At 35.7% G+C, this 26,558-nt stretch overlaps 1 protein-coding gene across 3 annotated transcripts in view; it reads left to right on the top strand.

Moving 5' to 3' along the window:
• Positions 1 to 26,558, top strand: part of CTNNA3 (catenin alpha 3) — a 458,724-nt gene that overhangs the window by 259,667 nt on the left and 172,499 nt on the right. For all 3 annotated transcript variants that reach the window (XM_032191583.1, XM_032191582.1, XM_032191585.1), the window contains exons 8-9: positions 3,642 to 3,722; positions 9,419 to 9,571. In XM_032191583.1, coding sequence (XP_032047474.1) covers positions 3,642 to 3,722; positions 9,419 to 9,571 — 234 coding nt within the window. The remainder of the gene's footprint in view (positions 1 to 3,641; positions 3,723 to 9,418; positions 9,572 to 26,558) is intronic.

Genomic DNA, 26,558 nt, shown 5'->3' with positions numbered 1-26,558 from the left:
TGGATAAAAAGGATGTTGCTCTTGGATTCACAGAATGATGACAGTGTTTATTATTTTAAGGCCTGTGGCTAACTGTAACCTTATTATAAAGCTAGCCTCTGTCTGTGAACCTCAGTACCTGAAGAGATTAGATTGTCACTTAGGTAGTTTTGCCCAAATCTTCTTTATAATCTTCAAATTACTGTTCAGACAGGAGACATAGTACAACTATTGGATATAGAAAAGTATAAATACCTTATCAAAATAATGATATTCTTTTGTTTAAGCTCTCTCTTGAAATCAACAAAGTATGAAGTTGGAAATTACTGCTGTCTTTGTTAATACTGTTAACTGTTGGCATGTACCAACCACTGGAGACATGTTCTTGAGTCCTTCAAGGTTGTGTAGCTAAGGCAAGCACATTTGTCTGCATCAGTGTATCTTGGATTAAAGAAGGGTCTGTAATGCCCATGAAGGTCATGATTCCCTGCTGATACAAATGAGGTCTATTAACAGCACTGTAAATCTGGTGATTTGTTTCAGCTGAGGTTCTGCACTAAGATATTTACTATTTTAAATGAAAATCTGGCAGGGAAGTATTTCTGCATGTGTAGTTTTTGAGTCATTCAACTACTGTTTTTTGCCAGCATATGAAAAGGGTAAGCTTGTATTGTTGGCAATACTTAGCATTTATCTTCAGGCTATGCAGTGTTAATTAAAAATAACTTGTTTTCACTTATTGAAGTGTTAATAACAATGTGATTTTGTGCTTGTAAAACGTGTCTTGTGTTTAAAATGCATTGAAATAGGAGCTGGATATTGCTTGTAATATCTTCACAAGGGAGCCGTATAGCTATTACTACATATATTTTACAGAGTAAAACTGTAGCTGAAGGCAGGAAAACTGAGATAAAGGGGTGAGCTCAGTTGCATGATTTTGGGACACCAGAGTCTAGTATAACATGCATCATTTTCCTAGCCCTTTCCTTTATTCAGTCACCTTTATGGGAATGAACTATTTCAGGGAAGATTTGTTTCTTTAAGTACAGCAGTCATGACAGCAACATTAATTGACAAGCAGATGCGAAATATTTCCAATACAGACACATTAACTATATTAATGGGGAGTAGAATATACTGTGGATATGTTCAGATCATGTTTAGTTTCTGTATGCCATTGTTTGTAATACATATTTTTAAAATAGTGAATTTGGTGTTTTTAAGCTATTAAAAAAGTGTAGTCAACAATTGTAGAACTTCAGTGGTTACTGTCATGTAGGTATCTGAGATGAAAATCTGCAGAAGACTATAAGGTTAACTTGAAGAGTAATTCAGTGTTCAAAAGTACTTGGGACCAATGGATCAGATATATCGCAAACTGGACAGTACTACAGCAGGCCATTAATACTTAAGACTACTCTTGCAATAGATTCTGTAGTCAGGTGTCCCCCTAAAAGACTAAGCAATTTTAAAATACTTACATCTTTATAAGAATGATTTATCCAAACAGTAATGTATGTTTTGGAGTTTTACATAATTCTTTAAGGAAGAAAAAGAGTCTGAAGCTATGAAGCTAACCATATTCTTGACCTGTCCACATTCTTTGTCTGGAAGCTGCATTTTACAGTACATTTAGTTCATGGGGAAAGGTCAAGGCAAAGAGTAACTTCAATTGTAGTTAGGTTTGCTTTCTGGATGTTGATTACTGATAGTTATATTAAGAACTTGCAAACAAAGATGTTTTATTTGTTTGCTGTTCATATTTTTATGCTTCTTGTTGAGTAAGATTATTTCCTATTTGCTGCCTCAGTGATGCAGGTTTGCTTAGAACCAGTTGTATTATTAGTTGCCACCTTTGAAGTTGCAGCTTACCAGGGAACGTTTAAAAAAAAAAACAGTATTTTACATGGCTTTCTGTCTTGTTAGACAAATAAGCTCTGAATACTAAGGGTTTAAAGCATGTGCCAATGTGGAACCGTGTCTTTATCATCTGAAAAATGCATAGATATACACTGAGCTGACTCGTATCCACAATGCTTTTGTTAGTCCTGTTTTGCTAGCAGTTCAGAAAGGATCGATTTTGTTGTCAAAGCTGACAATAGCTTGCAAAGCATTACAAGAGTCTTTATTTACTTTGGTTCCTATGCAAGTGTTGGTAGGAGAATTGGTCACATTACTGTAATGACTTCTCTCTCCAAGATGTATGTTTGATCTCTTCCCTGTGAAGATTATAAGAATTTCAGAAACTGCAGGTAGTAGGGAAATTTCTATGTTAGCATGAATCTTGAAATACTTTTTGAAAGTAATTGTTCCCTTCATCTGATGGAAAATATGTTACTCATTTTGAGACATTTATTACGTTACATGTTGACTTGTAATATAAAAGCTTTTTCCCGATCATCTCTAGTTTCTGCTTTAATACTAAGCATATTGCTCTGTTCACAGATGTTTTTATTTATTTTTAGCAAGGAAATAACTCTGAAATATTATATAGTGTGTATAAGAAGGCTATACAGCTAGGTACATACTGAGGTATGACTACTTCTGTTTTCAGTAGTATTTATTTTGGTATGATGTGTTATGTTCATAATATAAACTTAGTAGTGTACTATAGAGGTCCAAATACTATGGTTAGTAAACATAAGCTATTTCTTTGACATTTTGGAGAATATAGTCCTTTCTCCAGACATGTTATGAGTATTGACTTAAGACATTATGTAAAGACACTTTTACTGTGGTTTCTCTCCTTTAGACCAGAGCAATCCAAGTTAGTGAGCAATGCTTTAGAGAAACAATGTTCAGCAGACATTTTTGTTTTTCATATAAGGTATGTAATAACGTAAAAAAAAAAAAGATTGTTCAAAACAACTAGTAGATTTAGAACTACTGTGGTGCTATTGTATAGGAAAAATGCTGGGTGGTAGAATATAACACGAACTATGCTTTTCAAATAGATAGTAATGACATAAACTCTTTGCTTATGGATAGAAATAAGAAAATTGTTTGGAAGGTATATAGCTGATTCAGTAAAGACATCTGAAATATCTCAATAGCTCAGTCTTCTATTGATGACGAGAATGAATGTGCTGTTAAATGGAAAGATTGTTTTCATGTTTTCATTGACAGTGTTTATTGAATTTGCATTGCAATGTTGTGGACGTTTTGAAACTCACTCATTCTGCTCTGTGGGAGTAAAATTATAAATGCTGCAGATTAACGCATTATCAAACTGCACTGAGGCCATCTGAGTTTATAAATTGCTTATAGAGAGAAGTGATTTTCCACATTAATGTGGTGATAATAGATTGGAATCAATAATAATAATTATATTAACGTTGTTCCATAAGTAACCTTGGACAATAAATTGCTGTATTACAGCAATTCAGAAGATGAAAAGTGTTTAATTTATTTCCTACATACAGCTAGCAAAACATGTTTTGATTCTGAGGACTTCTGCTCAACGTCACAAATCAGTGTTCTGTGGCTGTAGGGGTACTGGTTCCTGAAATGCAGTGAGACTAAAAAAAAAACAAAAACAAAACTGTAAGCACATATGATTTATCAAATGCTTTGATGAACTGAGGACACAAAGAGCATAGTTTCTAAGAGATCGTAAATAACCATTGGTTGTTTTTTTTTTTTTTCTGTCATTTTTTTTACAGACTGACAAGAAAGAAAAAAACAATGCTTTGAATGTTGCAATAGATAGTATGTGCAAGAAGACAAGAGACCTTCGCAGACAGGTAAACAAACGGGGGAACTGGTAGAAACTGTGGACTTAGAGGCTTATATAAATTGCTATTTTCAGACTACATAGTGCTGCACTTCAAAAATAAAGCTTTCTTCTATGTTAATGAAATACCAAAGATAATTACAATATCCCACAGAATATATACTTCCAAATTGTCAAAATTGTGCAAAAAAACCCTACCAAATGTAGATATTGTCTGTACATGTGTATATACATAGGCAAAACTCTGCATGTGTACATATCTAAGAGAACATACGTATAAGTATTTTCTGTAGAAATACGTCAGTACTGTCCTTTGGAAATCAAGAATAGTTTTATTTTAAATATTCCTGAATTTTCATTCACTTTATTATTGGTTGTTGGAATAGATACTTTGGAGGAACCACCAGGTCTAGTTCTTCACTGTTGTGGGGACTTAGCAACAGAGAAGGGTACTGAGAATACTTGGTCTACAGTCCACACTCATGTTTTTCATCCTAGTATCCTAAAGCTAGTGGAAGACAAAACCCACAACTATGGTGTAATGCAGAAGGTGAGCAGTAGACATCAGCTGTGCTTACATCCTTGGAGCTGCAAGGAACATCTTTGGGAATTTTTTCAATGATGTTGAAAGTACACAAAGTGCCAGCTTAGGAAAGGAGAACTGAAAGACATGTAGAACATTGAGACAGGCCATCCCACCTAATCATATGAAAAATTTATGGCCACGCAGAACATGAGTGCACACTGCTCGTTTCGTCTCTAGCAGTGGCTGTTGGTCAGTTTTCTGGTGGAAGAATATCCCTCCTAACTTTGTGTACAGGTTTATAGGCCAACCTGTGCTTTAGGATGGTGAATAAATTCCTTTCTGTCTCCCATAGTCAGTCAGGAGAATCCTTGAAAGATAAGATTAATACAATATAAATATGGTGTTTACAAGTAACTGTCATCCAGTTTCTTTTCACATTTCATCATAACTTGCATCACAAGCTCAGTCTGTGTGTTAACTGTTCCATTCTGACATGCCATCTCTTCAATAAGTTAGTTAAACTTCAGTTTATAACGGTTTACATGTCTTTATTCTGTTACAGTGTTTAAAAATTATTAAAACATTTAATTTCCTATATAAACATTTGTAAAATGTTCAGGCAAAATGTAGTCATCCCCAGATTATAGGCAATCTAGAACCAGTATTTTTCTTTAAACAGAGTAGCTCTATGGCTTCTTGATATTTTCTTGGAAGGTATGCATGAGTAAATAGTTCATCTGTTCCCTCCAGCTCTGTGTTCATATGTGTAAATTGCGTAAGAATTGTTTTAGGAAGAATGTCTAACCTTTGATCTGGGAAACACGAAATTGTAAGTTGTGCACCTGCAGATGTTGCAATACTCTTAGTTGCTCTCAGTTATGAACATTCATTATTAGAAACATGAAAATGTTTATTTGATTCATTCTTTTAGCTTTTATAATATATATTTTTGAATGATACAGTGTACCATAACAGGTATTAGGTTCCTACAGCACATTCAAGGGTATAGTGTGCATAATTAATTACTGTGTTCAGTTTTGGGCCCCTCGCTACAAGAAGGACATGGAGGTGCTTGAGCGGGTGCAGAGAAGGGCGACGAAGCTGGTGAGGGGCCTGGAGAACAAGTCCTACGAGGAGCGGCTGAGGGAGCTGGGCTTGTTCAGCCTGGAGAAGGGGAGGCTCAGGGGTGACCTTCTCGCTCTTTTTAGGTACCTCAAGGGAGGCTGTAGCGAGGTGGGGGTTGGTCTGTTCTCCCACGTGCCTGGTGACAGGACGAGGGGGAATGGGCTTAAGTTGAGCCAGGGGAGTTTTAGGTTAGATGTTAGGAAGAACTTCTTTACTGAAAGGGTTGTGAGGCATTGGAACAGGCTGCCCAGGGAAGTGGTGGAGTCACCATCCCTGGAAGTCTTCAAAAGACGTTTAGATGTAGAGCTTAGGGATATGGTTTAGTGGGGGACTGTTAGCGTTAGGTCAGAGGTTGGACTCGATGATCTTGAGGTCTCTTCCAACCTAGAAATTCTGTGATTCTGTGATAATGTACTCTGCTTTCAGCCAGTTACTGGGATTGTCTCTACAGAATTGGGGTTGAATCTGAAACCTTATGAAATTGTATTTTGAAATCCCTTGTAGATGTCTTTTTAGCACACAGTATACGAAACTATCATCTAAGTTCTTGCTTAGTCAGTGCCTGATTATGAGTTATCCTGTGGGCCCAAGTGGAACATAGTTTTGGATCACAGAAAGTGAAATGAAGGAAAACCTGTATCGGACAACACTTGAAGACCAAAGTAGCTGTCTCAAGAGCAGTGTGTTCTAGAAGGTCTAAAAATCTCTTGCTTTTTAGATGAAATTATTTTTATTCACTTCAAGAACTTTGCTGGTACTTGTGAGGATTTAAAACTGTTCTGTTTTGTTGTGACTTTATTTGTATTGTGCAAAGATGTGCATGCCATTTCTGTTTGTACAGTTTTACCTACTTTTTTTACAGTTTTACACTGCTTCCCTGCCTAGCAAATCTCCATGAATATTTAGGATGGAATTGCCTGTTCATTCCAGAATCTAATTCTGAGAAATTACCAGACTGTTGTTACCTCCCAGTTGTTTACTGTGACTAGTTTGCACGGATGTTTCTCCTGTGGTTGCTGCAGTGTCTTTTTTTTTTTTTTTGTGTGTCTCTGTGTGTGTATTCTTTCTTAATATTATTATTGATGATATTCACACAGTTGTGAATTTTGCTTCATCGTGGATGGAAAGCTTTTTCTGAAACACAAAACAAGTTGCATTCCTGGCATCCCTTTAAAACAGGAAAGAGAGATCCCTCATTAATAATGAATTTTTAGTTTTTCCAGGACTTTTGCCAGTGTAGACTTGTAAGGCAGTAGAATTTTCTGTGAGCAGTTTACTTTACTCATCAGAATAGTGATGTTAATAATGTTGCAAACAGCTGCTGGGATTTTATTCTCTGTACTCTACTGTTTGTTCTTGACAACCTTATGCCCAATGTTTTATGAACAACATTCTTCTGTTTCCTTTTTATCCACTTTGATATCAGAACAAAAATTCTTCATGCTTCCATTTCTCTAACAGTCTGTTCAAAAGGTAAGAATAAGGCCTTGCACCTTAAAAATAAAACAATTTGTTAGACATCATCCTCCCTCTGCTTTACCTCTTCTGGTGGTGTCTCTTTCATTTACAAATAGGAGATAAAATTTAATCATAGCACAATAACTTCCCTCATAGTGCCTGCTAGTACTAGTGCTGCTGTTGTTCTTTGTTTATGTGTCTCCCTATATTTTTGCTTAGCTTTCAGCCTTTTGCTCAAGAGGTGGCCAGTCAGAAACAAACATACTGAGTAGTGGAAAAAATGCATTATTCTTATTAGGATGAAGAGAAATTGATACTGCTTCAGATACTTCTTTTTCCTTTCCATGTTTTACATTGCTTTTCTTCATTCTTCAGTGCCACACAAGCCATATTTGAAAATCTTGGCTTTGTGTGTTCCTTAGCATAGCTGAAATAACATATGTCAAGCTTGTTTGTATTCAGCAAAGGCACAGCATTATCTTTTTTTCTTGGAAGAACTGTTTCACTTTGTTGAATTGCAGGATAGAGGATTTCTTAGAACAAAATAATTAGGATAATTTATGTATGAAAGGTTAATTAAACCACGCTCACCAGTAAAAAGCTACAGCAAAGAATTATGTAATGAGTGAGAAAATTAGGCCTCTGGTTTAAAACTGAATGCCTCTAGATTACCTTGAATGTGACAGAGGTCATTGCAGTCATTAGTCCTAAAATAATTATTAAGACTAAAATTACTACAATCTGGTCTATGAAGAACCCAAAACCTCTTGGAGATGTCAGAGCTGAGTCATCAGCTCTGGATATGGTTACGTAGTGTTTCATTGTTGATTATTATAAATTAAAATCCTAGTATTTCAAACTGTCCTTCCTCAAGGTCACATTCATGTACTTAATTTTAAGCAGGTAAGTCTCTTTTCTACAATTGGACTTCTCCGTCACAAAACCTTTAACAGGTAACTTGGCAGAACTGGAGGTTCAGTGTGTTTTGCTTCTGGTAGTGAAACTTCTAACCATTTTCTTTCTCACTCTTAAAATTGCTGTACGAAATAAATTTGGAACCATGAATAAGACAATAAGAATCCAATTCTATGTTGGGATGTCATAGCTTCTGTCTCTGCAAATCGTTTTTGAGAGCATACAGTGTAACGAGATTGTCTCCTAATGCAATAAGTTACAGTAAGTTGGAAGACAAAAACATTCCAAACTTAAACTTCTCTGTGTGGTTTTGGTAGCTTAGTTTACCTTGAGTACTTGGTGAATCAGTAGAAGCTGTCTTTGGATGCTGAGCCTATCCAAAAGATCTAGTAAAGGAATTCACATCCAAATCTTGTCTTGAGAACCAACAGATCTCTCAGCTGTTGTTTGTGCTATGCATTTTCTTCTGCCCTATCTATAATGGCAGCAGCATCAAAAAGATTGTTTTGCATTTTTATAGCTGTAGGAGTCTTTACCTTTAGTGAGTTTTCACGTCGATGCACATTGGTGCAGAACACTAAATGAAAACATTTACTTCAGCAAGAAACCTGTCAGCATGTAAGAGCTTAAAAGACTTCTGTTTTCTTTTCTGTTCTAAACAATATTTTCTACATCTATCGCAAAAAAAAAAAAATTTTGCAGTAAGATATTCTGTAAACTTGATAATTCATATCCATCTCGTGTAATTTTGATAGGTATATTTCATGCTGTGTTCTATGATTAAAATGAATAGTTGCCATGGTTAGGATTATACCATGGAAAATAACCTCTAAATAAAGTAAACGAAGTCCCAGTGATCAGTTAAAAGCTTACATAAAATCTAATTTAAGAAAGCTAATTTGCAGAGAATGTTACACTTATTTAATAATTTAAGAAAGAAGTTCCAAGAACAATTAATTTACATAGAGAAAATTGAACTTCAGACTAGCTTACAATTCTTGCTCTATTAATCTATTATCAGGTGGCATAATCAGTAATCTCATTGATAAAATTAATATGAAGACTAACATATAAAAATGTGTAATTGTTTTTTCCAACAAGATAGAAAATATTTAGGTAATTTTGCAATTATGAAATTGTGATGAGGGATATTTTCTGAGTACAAACATAATGAAGTTAATACTTTCCATGTAAAACGAAATAGCTTTTTCCCTTGGCATCTGAACTACAAGCAAGAAAACAGAAAACAAAATTAAGTTTGGTCTGACTAATTTTTAATGTCTGCAAATAATTTTAGTAGTCTGTTCTGTTCATTGAAGAACATGAATATTTGTTTGGCTCTATTGATTTTGAGAGTGCTAATACATGTTTTAAGTGTTCTGTGTATCTATACTCACACAGGCATATGCTCACACATATGAGCATGCATATTTAGGTACTGGTAGATAAAAATTATTCCTAAAATTAAATAATGTTTTCTATGTAAGTGGCAAACTGTAGCTGCAGTAAGTTTTAGTCACATAATCCTGCCCCTAATGTAGAAATACAGTATGTACATGTTGATGTTATAGAATACTAATAGACAATAATAACAGTAGTCTTTAATAAATAGTCATATATATATAATATATATAATAGACTTCAGTAAATAGCTGATACTAGTGTAATGCTATCTTTTGCAGCTTCGTAAAGCCATTATAGATCACATCTCAGACTCCTTCTTAGATACCACCGTTCCACTTCTAGTTCTCATTGAAGCTGCTAAAAATGGAAGAGAAAAGGAAATAAAAGAATATGCTGCTATGTTTCGAGAACATACCAGCAGACTTGTGGAGGTACGTTTTATGGACTTGAATTTTCTTTTTTGTCTATATGGTGTAAGTGACTTGCCAGTGCAACATTCCCTTTGCTTCCAGATACCATGAAATCAACTAAGTGTGGTATTTCAGGTAAGAATACATTAATGGCCTAATATGCAAAAATGCTCATTTTTTTTTACACAATGGTATGCGGTGAGATAGTGGATTTTGTGGTATTGGCAATTCTATTTTATTGCATTAAAATTCTGTGGTGGGGAATTCTTCTTTGAGAAATTAGTGTAAGCCTTTCCACAAAGATGCTGAGTGGGAACTTGATCAAATGTTTGACTTTAGGGAGTAATAGCTTGAAGTGGAAGCCTTCTAAGACATGATAGACTAATCCTACTCTGTGTACACAGTGTATACCTGTCTATGTATATTTATGTTATCATTTAATATGGTGTCTACAGTTAGGAGTGCATACTTTTAAAAAATTTAAGTAACTGGCTTTGAGAGAGACTGCACACAGACCCACCTCCTATTATATAATCAGTTACTTCAACTTGTCACTTTACTAGTGATTACATTGGGTACTGATATTCAAAATGAACATAAAATTGAAGTTACCTTCTGGATATCTACTAGAACTGAAATATCTTATTTGAAAGTTGCTTGTATCGATTTAGAGTACTTAACAATATCTTTCAACAGCAGCTTGATGATATATATTCAGCAGCATTTTGATAAACTGGGCTGCTAAACCTGCAAGCAAATTAGTTAGATAGTAGTTCTACTACATCTGTCAACTGCTGGCCTACCAGAAGTAAAACAAAACAAAAACAGAAAAATATTAACAGGTAACCAAGTTTTCACAGAGGGACTTTGTACGTACAAACAGATTTATCTAATTTCTAAGAAGAAATTCAGTAATTTCCAACAATAGCAGCAAAGAAAAAGAATTATGGCAGCTCTTTTGTAGAAAGTGGAGTACCAAATAATTTGATATAAATAGAATAGCATTTAAATACATTATATTGGAAAGTGGAAGCATATTTTGTTTTTTAGCATCTCAAAAGTTGGTAAGCACAAAATATGTATTTTTTAAAATGACCATAACAGAGCACTGAACTTCTGCTTTAATTTGCCAAGTAATACAATATGTAGATAAAATGAGATCTCTTACAGATCTCTGGTTTTGAAATACAAAGTTGGAAAACTAGTCATGTATGCCATTGCAGAGTTGGGCTTCATATTCTTTGCAATTGAGAATAACTTAAGTCACATATTGAGTGCAAGTGTATGCCTGACTGTGGAATACTAATGGACATGATAATTAAAGGTAAAATGCCCGAAAAGCTAAACAACTAAATAAAATTAGTTGCCAAGAATAACATATGACAGTAACAATAGTAGAAAAGACAGGTAGGTGAGGTAGATGAGACATCAGACAACGGCAATGTAGCTATGAAGGCAGTTTTACCATCTACATGTAGTTGTCACGTCCAAGGAGTTCTGATGTGGGCACAAGATCATATAGCAGAGGCCAACAACTGAAGTGTGACAGCCCATGTTATTAAATAAAAAACCCACCTTTTTATTAGAAAAAGTATATATGTATTTGTCAGCTGCAAATAGATGTTATGGAACATATGACATCTTGAAGCTTCTTGCAAGGGCTGAGATCTGAAAACCATCTCAGATGCTGGCAATCCCTAGTTTCTGTCTTAGAGAACAAAAGCTAAGGAAAAAAAAATACAATCTCACTGTTCTTTCTGAATGTAAGACACTTAAGGACTGGATCAGGGTCCATTGTAAACCTTGGACATCATAACATCCTGTGGTAAAGAATTTCACAGCTTGGTTATGTGTTGTGCAGAGAAGTATGCAAGAAACCCCTACCTCATCATTTAGTTTGCTGTACCTGAATTCTCATATCAGAAGAGAAAATGAGCACCAGTTCCTATTTTCCTTCTCCATGCCACTTACAGATCTCTGTCATATGCCTGCTTAATTTTCTGTTTTCCAAGCTAAGCGTTACTTTTTAAGTTTTAAGACTTTTTTTTTTTTTAAGTTTTAATTTTTGGAAGCTGTGAAAAGATCACCTTGCTACCCTCTACGTGCCTTTTCCAGCTCTTCAGTATTGCTCAGGAGGTGGTAGATTGGAAGTGTGTATGCTATTCAAGATAAGGGGAATACATGGATTTATACAATGCTTTCGTGATGTTCTCTGTTACCATAACATGTGATAACATATGCTAACAGTATTTCTTAGACCACTGATGAACACAAAAGTCCAACTTTTGCAGAATTTTATATAATAATCCCCAAATCATTCTACTGATTAGCAGTAGTCTGCTGAAGTCCATCATGTATATGTAATACTAGATTTTTTTCCCCAAATTAATTTTGTTAGATTGAATTTCATCTGCTACGTTGCTGTCTCATCATCTAGTACCCTGAAAGTCCTTTGGCAAATCTTCATAGTTTGTTCTTTTATTTACTACATGGAATGACTCTGTAAAAGATGAGACAAAAAAAAAAATAATACAGGTTAATGCAGACACTGTGAACTCAAGGAAATTTCTGGCTTACAGCTTTCTCCCAGTTTCCACCAGATTTGTTCCTGAGCTTGGGAAAAAAAAAAAAAAATCTTATTTATCAGCTATGAATTGCTGGTTACTCAGCCACACTGATTTTTAGTAAAGCCCAGTTGTTTGTCCAAGAACAGAAGAACAGGATGAGGAGGAGTGGCAGGATCTACATGCCTGCATCTCACTATTGCATGCACAGCACAATTAACAATCCAACTCTTTCCTGGCAACCGTAGGGAGTGCCTTTTCAGTTGCCTGAATGTAGGGAAATAGATCTGTCAATTTCTGCTTGGCTTTAACATTGCTCTTATAAAAGATATTTATGGTCTAAGAAAGCTTTGTAACTATTTCCTTTTTATCCATGTAAAGGTAACCTTTTGCAGTTGAAGATATTTGCTGTAAAATAAGACACAGGTACCCTCTGCTAAAATTTAATTCTGTCCAAACAGAAATTTAAAAAAAATATATATAGTGTTTTTTTTATATTTTTTTTCTTGATCAAGTCTAGAGTTCAGCTTCTCTAAGTCTCTTCGCTAAAATAGTGTTTCAGGTTTATCCCATTCCATCTGAACATGCTCCATACACATAAAACTTTGCTTAGCTAGGGTCATGATGTTAGTGTTGCACCAATGAGTATTTTGATGATATCAATTCAAAAATGGAGACAGGACAACACACTGTAACACAGGATTGATAGTGCATTTTCAAAATAATCACCCATCATTTCAATCAAGATAGCTTTATTATTTTAGTGTGCCTTATGTAAAAGTTGATACACATTTTCATTCTGTACAATTCTGTGTCAGTTCTAAATGTTGCTGCTGTTGCTGGATTGGTAAAATCATCAGTGTTTCATTTTATCTCAGCGATAACTTTGCTTGCAGAAATTAGCAAAATAAATGTTTGAATCCAGTACAACAAGACCTCTGTATTTGTGTATCCAGATATCCAGTCACACAAAAATTGATTTTAATATTTCAGCCATCATGTCCAATGGTGATAGATAATGCAATGCATTTGATGTTACAGCATTTGGATATAAGTCCATTTTTAAGTAAAACATGCCACTGATTTATTTTTTTTTCCAATTTAAGTCTTAATTACTCAGTTCAGATTAAAATAATAATCCTCTCCCTGTACCAGGAACTACCAGTATCACTTCACTCATTTGGTTTGGTTTGTCTTCTAAATAGAAGGAGTCAGATTTTCTGAGATTGATTGTGTTGGTCTTTTTTCAATATAAAGCCTTATTTATCCCATTTACACTTAGCCCAAGATAATGATTTCCCAGGGAAGATTTATCTTACTAATAGTAAGTGCCTGTCTCTCCTTTGACTAAATGACTAGTTTAGACTGGGTGTCTAATTTCTAGATAGCTGAAGTGAGGTGAAATGAATTGTACCTTGAGAGGGGAGTGTTTGTTTCTTTTAAGACATATGTTATGTTACAATTTCTTGTGTTCCATATAGCAGTTTTTAATTGAGTATCTCTTACCTCTCAGTGCATTTTTTGTATCTACGTCTGAAAGATCAGGGATGTTTGAATAGTCTGAGACTGTAAAGTAGACCGAGTTGGACATTAAAGGTTCATATTCTCAGTTTTCTCTAGCACTGAATTTGATATGGGAAACTAGAAGTACTTTATGAAATATGAAGAGATTTTCTGTGGTTTCTATTTTAATCAGAAAATGAAAATTTCTCCAGTATAAACAAAAAGTCTTGAGAAAGAGCATGTTTTTGTTTTTTTTTTTCCTCTCTGAGTATGAAATCTTAATTAATCTAAGCTGTTGCCTGTTTCTGTAAGTGCTGATAGTCTGATTGAAGAAAAAAATGGTATCTTCATAAGCCAGTGACCATTGTAAATGAGCTTGAGGATTCATGTTTCTTACACACGCTTATCTTCTGACTTAGCATGTGGAAGTTTACAGTCTTCCTTTAAAAAATTCATTTAAAACATAACAGTGTGATACAGTTCAAAAGTACGTATATAAGTTTAGTGAAGCGTGAGATATCAGTGAAATGAGAAGACTGAACACCACCCCACATCTGGGGCAATGATGTTTCCAAAGTAGTAGCAGCTACAGGTGCTACTTCTTTTCCATGTTTCTTACGTTATCTTTCTCCTGAGATTGTTTACTGTTCCTTGGTCTTAGATGAGAGGTTTTAGCTTCTGTTAAAAAAGTGCAGGGACACTTGAGATGTTACCTAAACTTACCAGAAATATTAGCTGGTGCTTTTTGGGCAGCGTTAATATTTAAAAAGCTCAGACACTGGCAAGGTATTTGAGATTCTTCCTCAGTTAACATCTTAGTGCCATCAACAGCTATGCTGTACTTGCACAGAGCTGAATCTCCTGGTTGGAAATGTGAATACTGTATTCATATGTATGGAGGAAATGAAATAGTCCTAGTTACATGGTTTAAAAAAAACAAAAAGGAAAAAAAAAAAACAAACAACTCTTTGGCTATTACATTGAATACTTTCCATATATGAAATAGAGAGTCAGCAGCTGAAGTATTTTCATGAGTATCAAAGGTCACTTTAAACATTCTTCATATGGAGGTTGTTCTGTGCTACTGTACCTTATTTTGCTCATATACTGCATCAAGTATTTGTAAGTCTGAATATTGATTATGTGATATTGAGAAACTAGTACATATTGTAGAAAGAAAAAAACAACCATATTTGGGTTAAGATTTTGTCTATACTCAGTCTTTCTGAGCCTTGGCTAAAAAAAAATACTTCCAAAAGGTATGTTTTGGTTAGAAAATGATTTTTATTAATAGCAATTCTTTAATATATGCATTAATGTTGATACAAACATTTCAAAAAAATAAAAACTAGCTGCTTTGCAATTTCACACATCTAGGTTGTGATTCGAAATGCCTTTTCTTTCAAAATGTTACAATGAAATTGCAAATCTAATTGAAATACTTGGTTATGGAAACATATGGAAACATTTTCGAACACTCTTATAGGAAATTTCAGAGTTGGTTCTGTACTGAATCTGAACAAAAACGCTACTTAAAATTATGCAAATTAACACAAAATTATATTAAAAAGCTTAAGGGAACTTGGTTGTACTTTTTTTTATCATCCCTGGCAAGACATGCCTATTTTTAGTGAATATTGTATTCTGCCTTGTGTTTCGCTTCTACCAGAGGTGAAAACAACTTCTGGTATTGAGAGAACAATTATGTGATGATGAACAAATGATAGGCAAAAGGAAAGACTGAAATTTCCTGTCTGCTCAAGGAAAAGAGTAGATCTTCTGTAACTAGAAATTTCTTGTTTGGGAAAGCAGATAGGCTGTTCTCCTGAGCAGATATATCAAAGAGATGTATAGCTTTTTGAGAGGTGAAGTGATAGGCTGGGTGAACTTGAGATTAAAAAAGGAATTTGATGGGAGCAGTGAGGAATCCTCTGATTATCTTTTCTGTTGGCACAGATGCAAATCTCCCACTGCAGTGTTTAAAGGTCAACTGTACCGAGCAGAGGCTGAGAGATGTAATAGGAGAAGTGGAGGCAATGATGAAGTGAACTTCATGTTCTTCATCCTTTTCTACTTAGTACACAAATGTATCATTCTTTGTAGCTTGTTCTAATAATACTGACTTCAGATCTACTACTCTGATACATAAACTTGAGGGTTTAACCTGTTGTGTAATTCTTTTTTTTTTTTTTTTTTCTTTTTTTTTTTTTTTGGTTTTGACTGTGTTCTGATTCACAGTTCTTCAGTATGCCAAGAAATACTGATTTCTGTGAATTAAGGATTTCTAAGGTGATACATGTTACTAACAGTGGACAATGACAGACAGCACATATATTTAAGTGCATACGTTAATGTATTGATATACAACAGCAGGCGCATGCAGGACATAGAGTTTGTTGTTGAACAAGTGAGTTGGTTGGTATAAAGTTTTCCAGTGCAGAAAATCCAGCACATCTATTGAAAATTAATTCTCCTTAAGAAATGAATATGTTAAAACGATGCTTTAAATCCTAAAGACCTAAAGGAGAAAACATCTGGATGTAGGAATAGAAGGTATTTTGAGCAAGTTTGCTGATGACACCAAACTTGGAGGAGTTGTGGACTCGAATGAGGGTGGAAAGGCCTTGCAGAGGGATCTGGATAGGTTGGAGAGCTGGGCGATCACCAACCGCATGAAGGTCAATAAGAGCAAGTGCCGGGTCCTGCACCTGGGACGGGGAAACCCTGGCTGCACATACAGACTGGGCGATGAGACGCTGGAGAGCAGCCTAGAAGACAGGGATCTGGGGGTCGTGGTAGACAGCAAATTGAATATGAGCCAGCAGTGTGCCCTGGCAGCCAGGAGGGCCAACCGTGTCCTGGGGTGCATCAAGCACGGCATCGCTAGTAGGTCAAGGGAGGTGATTGTCCCGCTCTACTCTGCGCTGGTGCGGCCTCACCTCGAGTACTGTGTGCAGTTCTGGGCACCACAGTATAAAAAGGACATGAAACTGTTGGAAAGTGTCCAGAGGAGGGCTACAAAGATGGTGAAAGGCCTGGAGGGGAACACGTACAAAGAACGGCTGAGGTCACTGGGCCTGTTCAGCCTGGAGAAGAGGAGGCTGAGGGGAGACCTCATCACAGTCTACAACTTCCTCGTAAGGGGCTGTCGAGAGGCAGGAGACCTTTTCTCCATTAACACCAGTGACAGGACCCGCGGGAACGGGGTTAAGCTGAGGCAGGGGAAATTTAGGCTTGACATCAGGAGGGGGTTCTTCACAGAGAGGGTGGTTGCACACTGGAACAGGCTCCCCAGGGAAGCGGTCACTGCACCGAGCCTGTCTGAATTTAAGAAGAGATTGGACTGTGCACTTAGTCACATGGTCTGAACTTTTGGGTAGACCTGTGCGGTGTCAAGAGTTGGACTTGATGATCCTTAAGGGTCCCTTCCAACTCAGGATATTCTATGATTCTATGATTCTTGAGTTCTATAAATATTTATAGAGAAATAATTTAGTTTTATTTTATTTTTGCTTGTTTAGCTAAACAAGTTACAGGATGCATAGTAACAAACTGTGCAAATACTGACAGAATCATAAAACTAGTTCAGGAAAAAAAAATGAAGATCTTGAATAAAACAACTTTCTGGCTCTTGTTACTTCAGCTACTTCTAAAACTAGCTTTTAAAAATATGAGAATGATGCCTTTAATGTGTTAGCAGAACTTTGCTTATTATTTTGGTCTAGGCTTAGCTTGCCTAGAGTAAGGTCACAGGCCCCTTACCTGGCGATGCTGACACTGTCTCTGGATAGCAGAACACAACAATGAAGAGAATAAAAATTACAGTTAAACTACTTTGCCACTTTAACATGATCAAACTGCTGTATATAGCATGACTGCAGTCTTGGATTGGCACGTTTATTATTTTAAATTTAATTATAAATAATCTTTTAGTTGTTTGTAGAGCCCTTTCTACTAACCTAGTAGCTGAACACAGAAATATGTTTGAACTAATGTGAGCCAAACTCATGTAAGTGCTCATCTTTCACAAAAAAAAAAAAAAAAAAAAAAAAAAAATCTTAAAACTTAATGTTGATTTCATTTGTGTTCAGTAGCATATTGGAAATATGCTGGTCCCTCATCTTGGAAATAAAAATGAGGTAGATAAACTGAAGAAGGAGACAGAGAGGAAATGGAATGGATTTGTCATATGAATCAATGACGGAGCCTGGAATAAAACAAATATAAATGAATTTAGTTAGCTGAAAATCAGAATTAAATTCAGTCAAGAATGACCATGTACGTGTTTATCTGAAGTAATTCCTTCTGTTCAGAGACTTGTTAATAGGTGTGATTTCTCTAAAGAAATCGATTTATATTCCTGCTTATCTATACATGCATCAAGAAACTTACTGCTTTTCATTCAATGCTATTGGAATCCCATTTCCAGTAAAAAAAAATAGAAGAACTTATATACAGTACAAATGAAATGTTTTCAGTGTTAAACTTATTAATCAAAATGTTTGCAAAACTCAGCAGGATTAAAATAATGTTATTTGGTAATGAAAATGAATCTATATTGACAGTAAATTAATAAGCGCATGACAAAAAACTTCTTTTCTCTTAGTGAGGCAAAATACAGTGCCAGTACCTCTTGAAATAAAGCTTTGTATATCTGCCTCTAGTGCAAAACTCCTCTACTGAACGTTAGTTTCAACATGGAATCTGCAACTTAATCTCGATAATTTGCTTTTCATATTCTGTACAAACATTAAATACCTCTTTTGAAATACAACTGGAAAATTATCACATAGTTGCCACTCTGTCTGACTTCATATGTAATTTGTAGATCTTCATATGTCAAATTCTAAATATACTGACTCAGAAAATTGGGTTCTGAGAGCAACTCACTGTAGTTCTGAAAGAAATTGGCAACAAAACAAAAATAACAAACAACCCACAAACAAACAAACAAAATAAATAAAATCTTGTGCTTTCTAAGACCAATCTACAAGAAACAGCCTTCAAGAAGCTAGTATTCTACCTCTGAACATCCAGTAGGTAAGGGCTATGTTCCCTAAGTTAGTTTTCTTCTACTTGGAACTAACAATCATGGGAAGAAAACCACAATGGGATTTCTGAAAACCACCACCAACAAAAAAAAGATTTGGCCACCCAAAGTGGCAAAAACACTTAAATAATTTCCTGGCAGATAGCAACTTGAAGTGAAATGAAATGTATCAGTCCACAATCACTGAATTTTTCTTTATGTGTTAAGGTGCTTCATACATGAAGTACTGACAGATTCAAGCTTCTTGTTTGTTCCCATCCCCTTCAAAGATGGTAGGGAATTGAGGTATTCTCAGCACTGCAGAATCACCCATTTCTGTGGGTTTTCATCTCAAATTGGTCAGCAGTAAAAGTAACATCTTAATGTTTAATTACTTGTTCTTTACAGTTGATTTTATTTAGCTGTTGAAAAACCCATTTTTGTCAGTTGCAAAACTCTACAACTGCATCTCTAGAGGTCAAACTGAGAGATTATTGGAACATCTTTGTTAACTTCCGAGCTATCAAAAGAAAGCAGAATCTTTTATTACTCTTCTTGAGAGCATAACCAGAAGACAAGAAACGTGGATGCTGTTGTGCACAGGTGTTTAGTTTTCAGACAGTTCAATGGGAAGGAATTTCATCCCAAGACACAAGATACAAGTCTGGGTGTTGTTATTCTTTTGCTAGCACTTTTCTTGTTACTGTTCTTCTTTTACCCATAACATACTTCCAGTTGTTTCATCTTATAGTTACATCTGTCTCAAAGTAGCAAATGAACACCCTCAGTTGAAGAGTGTGTCATCATCCCTGGTTTTCAATTTCTGTTTAACTTCTATCATTTGTGTGCATAACCACACACAGCAGCTGTCAGGAGGATGCAGGATCCTATTGTACAATGTGATCTGCAGACACAATAAAGTGTGTTGTTTGTTGTTGTTGTTTTTTTTTTTTTTTTTTGCTTTAAAAATCTATATCTAAGTGTGAAAAATGAAACACCATATACAGATCATTATTGCATGGAAAAAAAAGGAAAGAATATTTGTTAGTACTTTGGAAGTAAAATCTACCTGTCAGCAGACTAGAAGGACGTTTTTTGTAAATAAGACAAGCACTTCTAAGCAGGTCAATATTTATGAATGGCAAATGGATTTTCATTACATTACCATACTAATTTCTAGGGTCAGTCTATTCTTGACAAATTAACTTTCTGCTTATATCTTACACGTTTTTGATGGTTTTCAGACTTTTACTTAGCTAGTTAACACAATGTTTTGCTTTTGATATGAAAACCACCTTTGGTTTGCTAATTTACATGTATCCTCAGTTGTATGGTTCTGAATAACCATTCAGTAGTCTTCTGTTTTTGTCCCACTTTCTCACTTCTAGGAGACCAATGTGCAGAATGCTTGTTCAGGCAGGATATAGTTAATGGCACATCCTTGAGATCAGGGTAGCTCATCCATTTTAGCAATCTAACTGTTGCTTTTGTTTGCTTTATTTGTGATAAAATAGTAAACGGTACCAGTCTAAATACAAACTAAACCCCAAGAAAACAAACACAAAGGAAAACCTTCCCTACTTTGCTTACTTTTTTTTTTTTTTTTTTTTTTTTTTCCTGTAAGGTGTTTAGAAATTAAACTTTTAATCTGTCTGAAACACAGACTTAATTCCAATAATATCATTAGTTAGGCCTAAAGCTCTACTTTCCCACATTTATTGGAATTTATTTCTGTGCTGAAGGCTCTGAGAGTCCTTTGGCAAACTTACCTGGTTGACAGGTTTATGTGGCAGCTGTCAGTAAAGAGCATAGTCAGCCTCACTGGTGTACCTACAAACCTGGTGTTCTCAGGTGTTGTTCTTTTTGTTTGTTTGCAGATAGGATGCAAAAGGGTAGCATAAGGATAGTGGTGTTATTTGAAGGGTGTGGGAACCAGTTTTGAAGAAAAAAGTAGCAGAAGAAAAAAATCACAGATGCTTTAAATGCAAAAATGCTTAGAATTCTGACAAAAGGAACCCGACAACAGTAATTGGGAGATGGCAGGGCAGGCAGGTGGAAGGAGGCCTTCAGAGAGACATAATTTGTTCTTGATGCATTGAAGTTGGTAGAAGGATGCTCAATCGAGGGCTAGTGCGGTCATAATGGTGGAGAAAATTATTTCCATAAAATTAGCTTAAAGTCAAGCATAAAGTCTAACCATATATGTAAATGTTAAGATTTTGAACCTCTCTATTTTGGTCCTCACAGAGTTTTAACACCTTGCAGCAAGTCCTGAATTCATAATATGAAAATTTTAGCACCTTTATGTAATTAATTAAATAAGGCCCAACTTCCCTATTACTGATTGAGCTTCAGGTGATAAACGGTGACATTTTCATTAATCCTCTTTATCACAGCCTTTATTGCATAAGTGTGAAGAAAGAGAACGAAAGATAAACAACCAGAAGATTGATCAGAGCTCTATGTCTAAGGGGCATATTTCATCAGTTAGAAATGTCAGCCACCTAGTACCATGAGGCAGTGTGTACTGTAAGTTATGCAAGCTCCCAAAGGGAAATTGTCTTTGTTCAACATGGCCTTCTTCCCCTCATACACCTGATTAATATTTTTGCTGATATTGTAAAGACAGCTTACACGGAAGTACAGTGGCAGTTACTTGTTTCTTGAATTAATGCAGAAACTGGATGTAGAAGTTTATCAAACTGATAGAAATTGTGATAACTCTGATTCCATGTGATATAACCAAATTCTTTTTTGACAGAAGTGATCTGTATTGCCAGTCTCCCATAACAGAATAATTCTGAAGTTCCAAAAAAAGGCAAACATCACGCAAGTCTTAACATCAGTTTACCAAGGCTTATGTTTCTTAAATACCAAATATCCACATTTTTGTGTGTATGCTGTTGTTAAAATGATACAATTAATATTGTATCATTGTCATATTGATAGTCATTTCCTCCCTCCCTTCCTCCCCCCGTCTTTCCCCTTGGAACATGGGTGCTGTGATTCCTGGTGGAGAAGAAGGTATATACTTCCCAGTGGAATGTTCTCTGTTCTACATGACCTTCTTTATGCCAGTTGTCAGAAGTGCATATATTAGAAGCTGTTCCTTCAATCAAATGAGTATATAAGCAGATAACGCGTTTATGTAGAGAGGTATAGAGAGGTTTGCACTAACTTAATCTCTTTTGCAAGCCCGTTTTCCAGCCTTAAAGCGTGAAGTTATGTTTTAATGTGTTGCGTTGCAGGCTACAAGAATTCGAGTACTTTTCTAGAGGATCAGACAATATGTTTGTTTGCTTAATTCTCTAGTAATAACCTTTTGGGGGTACCTTAACCAATGCCAAGCAGCTTCCAAACTAGTTTTTTTTTTTTTTTTCTCCCCTCAGCCAGAGTGGACTTTTTCAAAGACTCTACCTGTTAACATGAATTATTGAATACATTGAAATAACTGAGAAATGTTCTGAAACGCAGTTTGTGCACAATACTTAGGCTATCAAATATTTTGTCTTTGAGGCAGGAAAACAAAGTAGGACAAATTCTTTCATATTGAAGACATAGCAGCATGCATAAAATTTGAGCGTAGTAACTGAACTCTTTAAAAAAGTAGAAAAGAAACCTGAAGAAACCTGCTATAGGAAGTCAGGGACTAGAATTTCTCATCATAAGAAAGGCAAATTGTTGTTCAACAGCGAAGTTGGATGCTTTTGGTTTTGATAGTTTGGCTGAGACAAAAGGCACCTACTGTTAGCTATTTCCCTTTGGCATAATTCTTCCAATGGAGGGGGGAGGCGGGGAGGAGGGGACACACACAAACAAACTAAGGCAACATCCAATAATTTGAACATAGTTATTTCACATTGGTCACATTTTAACATCATTGCATTAAACTGCTTTTTAGTAAGTGTTTGCCTTGTATTCAAAATACTGAGCACACGTGGAGAGGGAAGTGCAGATCTCCTCCCCCTGGTATCTGATGACAGGGTGTATGGGAACAGCACAAAACTACACCATGGGAGGTTTATACTGGAAATTAGGGAAAATTTCTCTACTGTGAGGGTGGTCAAACACTAGAACAGGCTTCCTACTGAGGTGGTTGATGCCCCATGCCTGTCAGTATCCAAGAGACACTTGGATAATGCTTTAACTTCTGGTTAGCTCTGAAGTGGTTGGGGAGTTGGACTAGATGAAGACCTTTTCTTTGAAGGTCCCTTCCAGCTGAACTGTTGTATTTTTTTTCACACCAAATTTCTAAAACTTCATTCTCTTGAAAAATACAGGGAGTTGTTGCCAGACCCCAGGAGCTTCCTTGTTGGACTCAGGACAGAATTACAGTGTCTAGACACATTTCTTCTTAATGAAGTGTCCTTAGCCAAAATGTTATCAGCTGTCTTTTACTCAGCCAGTCTGGTGAAGGAACAGATGGGCAGGAGTAGCAATATCCCAAGTATTTTTGTGATGGGAAGTTCATGGCGCCATTATGAGTTTTAGCTTAATTAACGTGTACCCCATCACCCTTTATTTTAGGAATCATTTATAGGTTAGAATTCTAGACTTCCTTGCCCAGAATTTGTTTCCTTTTGAAACTTATTAGTAACTTCTGCATCTGTTGTTGTTGGATGGGCATCTACCAAATGTTAGGATTGTTTTTAATGTATTCATCATTTTACCATGATTAACAGTGAATTCATTTGCCTTTGTTCAAGGCCAGTATTCAGTGAAGAGAATACAAACTTGATAGGGGTTTTGACAGTGAATTTAGTAGGATTACAGTCCTTAAGTTGTATTTACATGTTTGATGGTTGGTACACACATAAGCATTTTCCTGGATGCCACAGAGTTCATCTGCAGTTTTGAAATCTGAATGATTTTGTATGTAAATTCTGGTCACAAGGCTTACAGATGATTTTAGTGTTTTCCTTTATGATCAATTCTACCTTTCCGAGAACAGAGATTGCATGACACAGATGAACGAAGGAATTCTTATAAATGATTTATAAACCTTTAAACTCAACTAGCATGGTTTGAGTAATGCAGAAATATTTTATGTTAGTACAACATATATTCCATATAAAGTATAGGAGACTACCTCTAGCTCCATTGCAGTTTGAATTTGCTGTCTTTAGATGGCTTTTATAGTACCTGCAGATCACAGCTCATGATACCACTCACAAAGAAGAGAAGGAACACTAATACACTCAAGAAAAAATATTTAAATATTCATTTAAGGGATTAAGGAAAGGTAAAAATGAGTGAGAAGATTAATTATGTTTTTAAAAAACCTGTAGCATATATTGAAAGTAAAAGAATGTACTGTAATTTTTTTGTGTGCTGTGACAGAGATGAGATTTTTACTACTGGAACAGTGTAACATTTATTTTGCTTTAAGGACAGCTTAGTTACATAACATACATTTATGCTTTTATTTCATTGTGAGTGAATTATGGATTGCTTTACAAATAAGTATAATTAACTAGAGTAGTTCATAAAATGCTTCCAATTCATGTCTGTATCTTTAAATTTCAATTTAAAATTTTAATTCAATTTAGTATGGACAATTTTTTGAATAGACTCACAGTATACCCAGACTCCTGCCTATCCTGTAGAGCTGATAATAGTTCAGTGGGAAATAAGAGATTAAAGAAGGCAAAAACATTGCCACTAAGAAATCAGAGCGTTATACAGTAGCTTTGCAGAAAAAAATGCTTTGAAACGAAAAGGCTTTTTTAAGCTCTGTGCACGTGCCCTCCTGTCCCAGGCGTATGTGCCAGAAAGGACACACCGGTCCCTGCTGTGCCGTAGTGCTGCCGGATGGGGGAACGGGGCCAGTACTGCTGGGAAGTAGGCACAAGGGGCGCTGATGAGGGCCCGGCAGTGTCTTGGCGAGGCCGCCATTTTGCGAGGCCGCCATTTTGTGGCAATGCCTCGCCTCGCGGCAGCGTGGCACACAACCCCTTCTGGTACATTCTGCGGCTGCAGTGGTTTTATGGTGTGGTTGGGTGAGTTCTGCTCAACAAAATATATGGTAGCACGTTTCTTAATCGAGATTTTAAACTAGATTATAAGCAGGCTCCTCCTTTTTCTGGAAGTTGAGTTTCGTTGTGTTTGGCCTAGGCTTTTCTGAGTAGTGAGCTGAGTGGTCCTGAGGAGGAAAAGTGCCCAAGCAGTGTGTGACACAGAGTATAGGGCAATTCAGATGTACAAAAACTAGAATATCTGTGGTTAATTATTCATTTTTTATCAACTTTTTTATGTCAAGATGTGTTAGTTAGTCTTTTGCAAACACTACACTTAATAGCCTTGTTTTTTGAGACCTAGTTTTCTAAAGTAAAAAAAAATCTGAAATATTAAACTAAAATAAAAATCCATGAGGCAATTTATATAAGAAAGTTCAACACATTTTTTTATTGTTTGCTAAATGATCTATTTTAATTTATTTAAAATGATTTTATATGAGTAGTAACAAGCTCTTGGGAGCGGTGCATATGTGAATGGATGGTCACCAATTAAGGATATGTTGTAGAGGTTATAGCACTATTTTTGTCAATACTTGTGCTTAGGTTGTTGTTACTATTAAATCTTAAGCTGCTCACTGATGGAAGGGTAAGATGGGCTTTCTCCTCTGGATTTTTTTTTTTAGTGCCCGCTTAGTGGAAACTGGGCAAGAATAAAGGTCCTTATAATAATAATAAAAATATTAAGGTGTATGATATATTGTGAGTCTGTAAAAGGATTGTATTATTATAGTAGATAGAAGTAATGCACCTGCATTCTGTGATGATTTCTTGCCTTGAACGAGGCAATATGAAAGGTTCTGTCTTGCTTTCTGGTAAGCATTAATGTGCTTTTTTTGGTACAAGAGTTTCTCTGAGTTATTCTCCTTTATTTCAATTCCAGGAAAAAAATGAGTTGTCAACATTGTAACTGTTGGAAAGTTTAAGGAAAAATTGAGTCATGCAATTAATTTTAAGTGTAAAAACAAACAGTTACCTGATAGTAAGATTTTTTTTCCTGTGTTCAGATGTGCTGTGAGGGTACCACACTATTTAGCAATTGGTTGGCATTACTGTCCTGAAAGTGGCAAGCAAATGACAGAGGTGTATGACTGAGGGAGTTTATGTTGTATTTGGCTGGTAGTGCTTCAATGGCTGAACTTAACTGGCCTTTTAAAAATCCATTCACTCTCAGAGCAAACCTTAGACTGGCCTGGTCTATAGATGAGAGTGCTGCTGACCAGATATACTAAGAATGCTGGGCTGCAGCATTTGCAGTACAGAGGGAGAAGATGTATAATCTCTAGGATTTTTGGATTTCTTTTAACCTAGCTGTCAAGCATCAACAACAAGAAAATAAAGACTTCAAAACACTGTGCTTACTGAAAGAGCCTTGCTGTGTAAATGAAGAGATAATATGTTCATTTACTTCCAAGGATAGGCGAGATTTCATCAAAGTAAGTGTGCCGTCGTTGTTGTTGTCGTTGTTTTTGTTTGTTTGTTTTGGAAGCACAGGTGTTTATGCAATAGACATACAGTGACCTTTTATCAAGAGGACCTTCTTGTAAAAAACAACAACAACAACAACAAAAAACATTCTACAGTAGTAATTAACAAGAATGGTAGTTGAGAACAGACTAGAATATAAAGTAACTGTTTCTTGCTGGGGAAAACAACAGCAACAACAAAACACAAAACTATTCCAGAAACTTGTGCTGTTGTACGCTTCCTGTATTGCAGAACCAGGTCCTCAATATTAATGTTAGATAGCATAATGAATTGCCATACTTTCTGCAAGGGAATGCTGATGCTGATGTGGATTAAATTCTGAAGGTATGTTTTGTTTTTTTTTTTTTGATCCTTGATTTTCTCTGATTATCTATGGATGTGTTGTTTTGCATTTTTTTCCCCATTATGTT

This window comes from Aythya fuligula, chromosome 7 (genome assembly GCF_009819795.1).
Source record: "Aythya fuligula isolate bAytFul2 chromosome 7, bAytFul2.pri, whole genome shotgun sequence".
Taxonomy (NCBI): domain Eukaryota; kingdom Metazoa; phylum Chordata; class Aves; order Anseriformes; family Anatidae; genus Aythya; species Aythya fuligula.
This window is presented reverse-complemented; position numbering and strand designations above follow the sequence as displayed.